Raw genomic sequence first — 10,000 nt, 5'->3', positions numbered from 1 at the left:
ATCTCCTCTCCTCCACACACCCGAATCATCTGCGTGCACAACGGGCTCCTGACGATGGCGCTGCAGTGGGTCTGTGCGAAAGGAAAGTGGTGATGATGACGCCCGGGAACTCGCGGAAGTTCTGGTCCCTTGGATATGTGTATCTCAAGGAACCTTACCCGGCAGATTGTGTTCTGAAGTACAGATTCGAAACGCGCTTCAAAAGGGTTAGTGTCCGAATGAGAGAGCGACGAGGAGTTTTCAAGTGTTGCAAAATGCGGTAAATGAAAATAAATAAACAATTCAGGATACATTATTACATATTTTGCAGTGTGGAATTCTTCTTTCTTCCTTATATCTTTTCCATACCTGTCCAGAGTTTTTGAGGATATGGAGGTAAACCATTCGTTGATGCTTCATAAAAGATCAGTTTTGGATGATTTAAATAAAGGGTTCTTTAGGTGGTCGATGTCGACCCCCAGGGGTCCATGGGACCATCCGAGGGGTCGAGGAATAACCAGGGAGTCGAAAGGGGGTCGTTGAATATTTATTAGGGGTCGAGCGGACTATTCAAGCTTTCAATTTTAAATTTTCAATAATAATTTGTAAAAATCTGAAGGATATCAGCACCGTTTTTTTTTTACTATATCAATTCCTTAAATTCAGACAATACGTCAATATTTTAGTCAATCTTTAGAAATTTCAGAAGCTCTGGCAACAATGCTCTCGACCCCCTTCCTCCCCACCCTCATCGTCTCTCGCAGCTCTACTGTCTGTGCAGAATATACTCCTGTCTGCGTCCGGTGCTGAGCAATCGAGCGCAACCCAACCCCGTCTCGCACAGGAGAGCCAGTAGTTCAGTACACTCACAGCTCTCAGTGTTGTCCATGAATTGACTATTGTGACTTATGCTGAAAATCTGTATTTAGTAGACAAAATTCTGCCATTTCCTTTTCATCATACTGAATTTCAACTACAACTTCTATTGATTTTATCATTACATTTTTTTCTCCTTTAGTTAAAAGCTAGGGGGTCGAGAGAAAATTTGGAATTCATTGGGTTAAAAGTCAAATAGTTTAAGAAACTTTGATTTATATGATCCTTGGACCCAGTACTTGAAAGCAACTTTGTACTTGTCGCTGTACCCGATACTTTGTTGAAAAAATGTCACGAAAAGAAGTTTTTACACCACTTGAAATTCCTTTCTTAAAGAGATGAAATCGAGTGGTCTATAAATCATGCTGTCTTTAGAAATGTTCAGTTATTAGTCATATTAACAAAAAATACTTTACCTCATTATGGAAGCTCAAAATGCTCTTCTGAATCCAAATAGTGCAAGACACCAAGTTGTTATAATGTCACTAATCGCAAGAAACGTTCACCCAACAGAAGGACACCTTTGTCAAATTCGGGTTCCGGGTGACTGGCACGTTCTCGGGGCCGGACATCGCCTGCAGCTCGTGCCAAAAAACCGACTATGTGTACCTTGACGACTCGTCGGGAAATTCTGAAATGTGTGTATAAAGGGTGTGGACCTATGATGGGTATGCTATGGGCCTTTTGAATATATCTGTCCGTTTGTTATTCTGTGTATCACACACACTCGTCTGTGTGTGCGTGTGATATGACCCGTACGAGCTTGTGTTCTCTCTCTCTATGTTTATTTATGCAAATGCACACACACACACACACACACACACACACACACACACACACACACACACACACACACACACACACACACACACACACACACACACACACACACACACACACACACACTCACTCTCACAAACACACACACTCCCAAATTTTCCTCGTCTTACCATCTTCTTCATTATCCCCGTCTCTCTTGTCCTCGTTTTCACTGCGTCCGTAATTAGCGTCGTCTTCCTCTCTCCTCAGCTTCTGCGGGCCGGATGCGACGATCGATTACGTAACGGCGTCCAGCTCCTTTGAATTCAATTTCGTGGTAAGTTATGGCGATACTTCTTTCTTTTTTTGTCGTTGTTGATATTATTTGTTTTATTTGTTTTCTTTTGTGTTGATTTCTTGGATATTTTGATTAAAAAAACAGTAATAAAATCAAAACGAGGAACGAGGAAATCATAAATCATTAAACGAAGTAAAATCACATTAAATAACAAACTAGGATCAGCAGTAAAACATATAAAGTCTGTACCTGTAAAGCAGTGAAATACTAACCTTTCAGCCTAATATAAAACATAGATGGATAGATAGATAAGCGATCGACGACAAATAGAATCATAGATATATAGACGATTGACAAACAGATAGATAAATAGACAAATAGACTGATAGCCGAGTAAACAGTATATACAAGAATGAATGTGGAACCATTACTATGGCTTGAAGCATTGCGTTCCTTGTTGTGGTTAAATATTCCTAAAAGCTTTCTTTTCGCTGCAAGTTCATATGAAATAGCAGTAAATTAAGAACCTCAAGTGATCAAGCGGATTAACCTCAATGAAGTTTGTATTTTTGTGCTCCCCTACCCATTTCCTAAACCCATTTCCCCACCCTTCTATCCGTTTCCAAACCTCATCCTCCTTTTCCCCAATCTATTTTCAATCACGCTCTCCTTTTTCCTTCATCCACGCCATCCCTCTCCTCCACCCTTCTTCAAACCCACTCCTTTCCCCAACCCATTTCCTACCCCCCTCCCCTTCACCGACCCGCACATCCCACTCTTCCACCCATTTCACCCCTTCCCCTCCCTATCCATTTCCAACCTCACCTTATTTTCCCATTCGATTCACCAACTTCACCCCTTCCCCCTTTCCTCCCTCCCTCCCTCCCCCCAGAGTCAGAAGGACAGCCCCCGCGGCCTCGGTTTCTTCGTGGTGATCGAGAGCATCATGCTGTGCGGAGGGCTGCTGAGTCGCCAGGAGGACGGGCCTTCGGGGTACATCACCTCGCCCCTACACTCGAACGACTATCCGGCCAACTCGGAATGCTCCTGGTGGTTCACGGTGAGTGCTGGGTGAAGGGGGAGTGGGAGGGGGAGAGGGAAAGAAGGGGAGGGGGAAGGTAGGGTGTGGGGTAAGGAGGGGGAGGGGGAGGTAGTGGGAGGGGGAAGGAGAGGGGGAAGGGGGGGGAGAAGGAGTTGGGTGCAAGCGGGAAGGGACAGTGGGAGTAGTTGTAGGAAAGGGGTGTGGGAAGGAAGGAAGTGGGAATCTGTGTGGAAGAGGGAGGGAGAGGGAATAGGAGTGAGTGTGGAAGAGTGAAGGAGAGTAGGAGTCAGAGTGGGTATGGAAGAGAGAGGGGGAGTCGGAGTGGTTATAAAAAGGGGAGGAGGAGTGGGAGGTGTGGGTGTATAAAGGGAAAGGGGAGTTTTGTGCGTGTAAAAGGAGGAGGGAGGGTGCGTTTAGGAAGGGAAGAGAGAGTGAAATTAGAAAGGGAAAGAGTGGGATTAGAAGAGAGAAGGAGAATGGGCGTGGAGGGGGGTGGGGGCGGAGTTAAATGTACAGCACAATTTGGGAATGCGTTTGAGAGGTGCTCACGTGTGCTTTTGTCTGTAAGTGTACCTGTATATGGGATTTATTTGAGGAATAAAACGTTTATTACTTGTGACAGTACATGTTGAGTGTATCTGTGTCCTAGTATGGTATATACATATACTGTCTCTTGTAGATATCTATCGCCGTATTCATCCCTAAGCATAGAAATAGCAAAATCCTCTTTCATTATTCATTTACTTCTTTCGATAACACCACACCCTATTCCAGGCCAGAGGATCCATAACGATAAAGCTAAATTGCCATAGCTTTTGGCTGGAAGGCGCCGCCACTTCGCCGGACGGAACCACGCGATGCAAAGACAGGCTGTCCGTGTCGTATGAGGTACTTAAATACTGCTTTCCTGGTGGAGAGAAAGAGACGTCTGTGTATGTATGCATGTGTGCATCTATCTGTTTATATACATATCTGTCTGGTTGTCCACCCACCCATCTATCCATCTATCCATCTATCCATCTATCCATCCATCCATCCATCCATCCATCCATCCATCCATCCACCATCCATCCATCCATCCATCCATCCATCCATCCATCCATCCATCCATCCGTCCATCCATCCATCCATCCACCCACCCACCCATCCACCGACCCATCCATTCATTATTCCACCCATACCCATCCACCCATTCGCCCACCTACCCACAGTATCTCTCTCTACACACACCCTCTGCCCCTTCTACAGGTGGGTCACTCCCAGGCTACGGAATACTGCGACACGGACCTGCAACACCACACCATCTGGAGCAAAGGGCCGCACCTCCTCGTCAGCTTCCGGTCCAACGGCGTCAACCATTACACGGGCTTCAACTGCTCATACGAATTCATTCGGTATGGAAAGTAGCAGCCGGATGGAAGGAAGAGAGGGAGGAAGGAAGGATAGAAGGAGGGATGGAAGGAAGGAAGGAAGGAAGGAAGGATGGATAGATGAATGGAAGGAAGGAAGGAAGGAAGGTTTCTACTGTTCATAAAAGTTCATCTACCATGGCAAGTAGCAGCCGGGAGAAGTGAGTGGAAGGAAGAGAGGTAAAAAGGAAAGAAGGAAGGAAATGAGGAAGGAAGGAAGGAAAGAAAAGGAGGAAGCAAGGATGGAAGGATGGATGGAGGGAAATAAGGAAAGGAGACAGGAAGGAAGGAAGGAAAGAAAGAAGGGATGAAGGAATAAAGGAAGACACGAAGGAAGGATGGAAGGATGGAAGGAAGAAAGATAAGAGAGGGAGGATGAGCCATGGAAAATGAAATGGAACGAAGGAAGGAAGATAAAGGAACGAAGGAAGGAAGATAAGGAAAAGGGAAAAAGGAGGAGAAGGAAGTAACTTGGAGGAATAACAATGAAACTTTCTCTCTCCTTCTGTCTTCGGATTAATAAAATATCGAAGTCGAGTGTTTGTTTTTTATGTTACTAACTGATTTCCATAAAACTTGAAGTAAATGACAAACAGTGGAATTGTGATAATGGTAATAATGGTGATAATGCTTAAAAAAAACAATTAGGATAAAGAGTTATTATGGTGATGATACTGATAATATTAATAGTAGTGATAATAATGGTAATGACAATAGCAATTATGATAATAATAATGAAAATTATGATGATGGTGATAATGATGATATGATTGTAACAATAACAATGGTAATGATAACACTACTATTACTACGACTACTACTACCACTAACAGTGATAATGACAACAACTATAATGATGATAATGATAATAGTGATAATGATAACAACAATTATAATGATAATGATAGTAATAATAATGATACTAATCGTAATAATAATAATAATAATAATAATAATAATAATAATAATAAAAGATAATAGCAACAATAACAATTAAAATAACCATAGCAATACTGATACTCATCATCATCATAATAATAATGATAATGAAAATGATGATAATGATAATAATGGTAATGATAATCATAACAATGATGATAACAATAATAATCATAATTACACTGTTAATAATAATGATAACAATAATGATAACGATAGTAACAAACCTAATAATCATAATGATAATAATAATAATAATAATAATAATAATAATAATAATAATAATAATAATAATAATAATAATAATGATAATAATAATAATGATAACAATGATAATGATAATGATAATAGTAATGATAATAATAATTATAATAATAATAATAACAATACTACTACTACTACTAATAATAATAATAATGTTAACAATAATGATAATGATAATAATAATAGTTATAATAATAATAATAATAATGATAATAATGATAATAATAATGTTAACAATAATGAAAATAATAATAATAATAATAATAATGATAATAATATTATATGATAATATTAGCAACAACAACAATGATAATAATAATAACAACAATAATAATTATAAAGATAATAATGGTATTAAATGTCAATAGTAATAGCAATCACAATAGTGATGATGATGACAACATTAAAAAAATATATATATATTATATTGATTTCAACAATAATCTGACAATGTAATCATATTGATATGAAAATGATAATAATATAAAAAGATACTGATTACACTATATAATGATATGGTGAAGATGATAATTATCATGATTATAATCATAGAATTAATAATTCTAGTAACATAATACTGACGATCAGACAATAGCAATTACATTAATGATGGTAATATCAGGAATGCTAATAATTGATTAGTGATTACCAATAATAACAATATGAATGACAAAGATCATGATGTAGCAACCGATTATTGATTATGGTTGTTGAAATTAGCTAAGGAATTCTATGTGTGTATTTGACATGCGTTTTATGTTTTGCGTACGTTTTGCCCATATATTTGCATCGTCGTTATTTCCGTTAGTTACTCCGGACCTGAAATTCACGAGTTACGGCTAAGAATAATAGAAAACGACGTTTTCTTTCGTTTCAGGCTAAGGCAGACTGTAATAACACACACACACACACACACACACACACACACACACACACACACACACACACACACACACACACACACACACACACACACACACATATATATATATATATATATATATATATATATATATATATATATATATATATATATATATATATATATTATAAACAGGAGGAGCAGGACAGCAGGCAACCACATCATGCGCATTTTCATTTATTAAGCTTTCGGACATCAACAACTGTGTCCATCATCAGAATCTGCATTTACAAGAGAAACACATTTGTATGTACATTAATACTGAATATATAATTACAACGAAAATAAGAAACACACAAATTATAAAAGTAAAACTCGGGAGAAAATACTAAACACTGAAACAAAATAAGATGTTTTGCTTATGATTATTCTTCGTAGGTGAAATGTGGAGTATGTGACTGTGTCATGTTGGCGTGACGACAGTTTACAGAAAATTGAATGCCTGGATGTCCGTTGTAGATGTGTGTGTGTTTGCACACGTCCCCCCCCCCCCCCATAACGTGTACAAACTATTTCAAAGTATAGAGAGTAGCTGAACTTTCATTGTTGTCTAGGTTTGGTTTCATTTCTTAAATCAACAATGATTCTAAGACTCTTAAGTCATTTGCATCTGCTTTTCTCGTTATTGTGAAATCAACTGGTTTTATTACATGGTTTGTTTTAAGAGTGATCTCGAATTAATGAGTACGTCGGAGAGGATAGTGGACGTAATGTCCGATAAGAGACCCCTCTATGCTCACAATATATCATCATTAGATTCCTTGTTGTTGAATGATGATGAGATATTGTGAGCATAAAGCGGTCTCTTATCGGACATTACGAAGATTTCCCCTAATTTTGAACACAATACATTACAGACCAATCAAGAGGTGCGAGAAAACAAGATTAAACTTTTTTCTTTATCTACCAGAGGCTTCTAATTAAGACATGAACCATCGTTTTGGTGCCTTCTCTGAGAATAACCGAGCAGCAGCTGCTTAGACAATCCCGACAACAGAAAAGAAGCTCTCATCAAGCTGGTTCCATCCAGAGTTCAAAGGTCTGCTACGAAAACAGCAAGTTTCAGAACAACACATCGTGCAATATGAACAAGTAAATAATCTTTACAAAAAAAAAAAAAAAAAAAAAAAAGAACGTAAGAAAGCCAAAGAAGATTGGCTGCAGGAGAGATATGATGAAGCTAAGAATTCCAGTCGCAATCCCAAAGATATGTTCTAAAGGATAAGAGAGATCACTGGTCAACGATCCTTTATCTCCTCGAGAGCCGAGAGATCTAGTCTTGGAAACGGTCACATCTGGTCCACCATTCCTACAACAAATGAAGCCAAGAAAAGCTGCAGGTCCTCACGGTGTTTACATTGAAATGCTCAGGGCCTCAGGAGGAAAAGGTATTGATCTCATCTCTCACTGATATCTATGAAACAGGCAAGTTGCCTAAAGAAATGATGAAATCGGTATTCATTGCCCTACCGAAGTTCCTAGGAACACATGAGTGCTCATAATATTGCACAGTTCATTTAATGTCGCATATTCTTAAATCTTTACTGAAAATCATTCTACAGAGGATCGGAAGACAACTCCTACCCGAAATACCAGAGACCCAGTTTGGGTTAATGAAGGCTAAAGGCGCGAGGAATGCTGTCTTCGTGATGAGAATGCTTACCGAGAGAGTCATCCAACACCATCAAAACAGCTACCTGGTTTTCATTGACTAACAAAAAGCTTTTGATAAGTTTCGGAACTTAGGAATGTTTAAGATCCTCGCAAATGTCCAGATATATGACTAAGGTATAAGACTATTTCAGTCAGTCTATAAAGATCAACTTGCAGCAGTCCGTATTCCAATTAACAATTAACTGGTTCCTCATTAAGCGAGGTGTTCGGCAAGGTTGTTTGATGTCACCTGACCTCTTCAATTTATACTAATGAGTTTTCCTGCGGGAGATTGGAGATCGTCAGGAGGGAATCGTTATCAAAGATTGCAAAATCAACAAACTTCGTCATAGGGATGAGGCAGTTCTCATGGCCACATCTGTAAATGATCTCCAAAATCTTTTTGATGCTGTCGAGGAAGCCAGCGATCACCTTGGCCTCCATGTCAATAGCGAGAAAACAAAATGCATGGTGGTTTCAAAGTCGCAGATCCCACCAACTTGTCCACTGAAATAAGGGAAAATAGAAATCCAACAGGCCTCCCTTTAATTATTCTGTTGCTCTTGTCACCTCAGATGCTCGTTGCAAGAAGGAAATCAGACGCAGAATCTAGCAAAAGATGCATTCTCCAAACTCCGGGACATCCTAACAGACTGCAAGCCCTCAATGCAAATAAAAATCAGAAGCTTTGTCTGGTCGATTCTCCTACATGGTTACGACTGAAATTCGGCACAATATAGAGGCTGCAGAAATGTGGTTCCACCGCGGATGTCGCGCTCCCCTTACGCCGGCCGAGTGTCCAACGAGATCCTCAGAAGGGTCAGACAGGGACGCGAGCTTCTAGAACTGATCCGGGCGCGACAACTCAGATTACTCGGACATGCAATCCGTAAAGGCACATTAGGAACACTTCGCCTAAGCGGTAAAATTGAAGGCAAGCAAGCTCGAGACAGGCCGAGAAAAACATTCCTCGACGTTTTCAATATAGAAACACTTAGATGCCTCCGGTACTTCGTAAAACGTTAGATAAATCTTTTAGGATATACACCCAATTATAAATGCCAGCTAGAGGTATTGTAAAAAAAGAAGAAAGTAACTGTATTCATAATTTTTATTTTGTTTGTTTATTCCCATGTTCCCCACCAGAAAAAAATAGGTCCATGATTTTAAGAAGTAAGGATAAGAAAATAAAAACGAAAAGTGAGGTGAAAGCGGGATCTCAAACTATAAGGATTTTATGTAAAACATAAAAGCAATTCGATGCACATGCTCCTTGTTGTATTTCCTTGGTTGTACATGTACGTCCAAGGAGTATGGGAGCTAAGAGTCATTACTGATGAAATGTTATCTAACACTAAGACAGTTCCATGAAAAAAAAACTTTAAAATAGCTATAACTGAAATAAACTTAAAGTTTTCAGTTCTCTAAATTTCTTCATCTTTTGACCTGGTTCTGCTGTTTGATTTGTCAAAGTGAAGGTTTCCAAAAAAAAAAAAAAAGAAAAAAAAAGACAATATCTGTAAACCTGTATAATGAAATTATCAATATCCTAAACTTTACACAAAATTATTTCGTCCTTTTCGCAGCTGAAATTCCTGTTCCTGGGACCCCTTACCTTCACTGTAGAAGTGCTTGCAAAGGCTTCCTAATCCAGGCAACTCCTGGCGAATGTAAGGAGTGTGGCAGCATCCCCGTCTCACAGCTGTCGCCGAGGACTTCTCTCGTGGGCGCCGCGTAAATGAAAGGTATCGATGAGTACCCGTAGATTTTATTATCTCTCCGCATGATGTCTATCGCATTTCTTGGTCTGCACCTAAGGCAGGCTACAGTCTCGGGATCAGGGCGGTGTATTATCTACG

At 39.4% G+C, this 10,000-nt stretch overlaps 2 protein-coding genes across 2 annotated transcripts in view; both read left to right on the top strand.

Annotated features, from left to right (window-relative positions):
• LOC119579753 overlaps nt 1-1,503 on the top strand; it is a 2,872-nt gene extending 1,369 nt beyond the window's left edge. The window contains exons 2-3 of the mRNA XM_037927652.1: nt 67-206; nt 1,369-1,503. Of these exons, the coding sequence (XP_037783580.1) occupies nt 67-206; nt 1,369-1,503 (275 nt within the window). The remainder of the gene's footprint in view (nt 1-66; nt 207-1,368) is intronic.
• A 1,310-nt stretch (nt 1,504-2,813) lies between these two features.
• On the top strand, nt 2,814-4,525 carry LOC119579813 (CUB domain-containing protein 2-like). Its single transcript, XM_037927697.1, has 3 exons — nt 2,814-2,972; nt 3,729-3,842; nt 4,203-4,525. Exons 1-3 carry the CDS (start codon nt 2,859-2,861, stop codon nt 4,359-4,361), a joined length of 387 nt encoding a protein of 128 aa, XP_037783625.1. The 5' UTR covers nt 2,814-2,858; the 3' UTR covers nt 4,362-4,525.
• The last annotated feature ends 5,475 nt before the right edge of the window (nt 4,526-10,000 follow it).

The sequence above is a fragment of the Penaeus monodon genome, chromosome 12 (genome assembly GCF_015228065.2).
Source record: "Penaeus monodon isolate SGIC_2016 chromosome 12, NSTDA_Pmon_1, whole genome shotgun sequence".
NCBI classification, from domain to species: domain Eukaryota; kingdom Metazoa; phylum Arthropoda; class Malacostraca; order Decapoda; family Penaeidae; genus Penaeus; species Penaeus monodon.
Note: the sequence above shows the minus strand (reverse complement) of the source record. Positions and strands in the feature narration are given on the sequence as shown.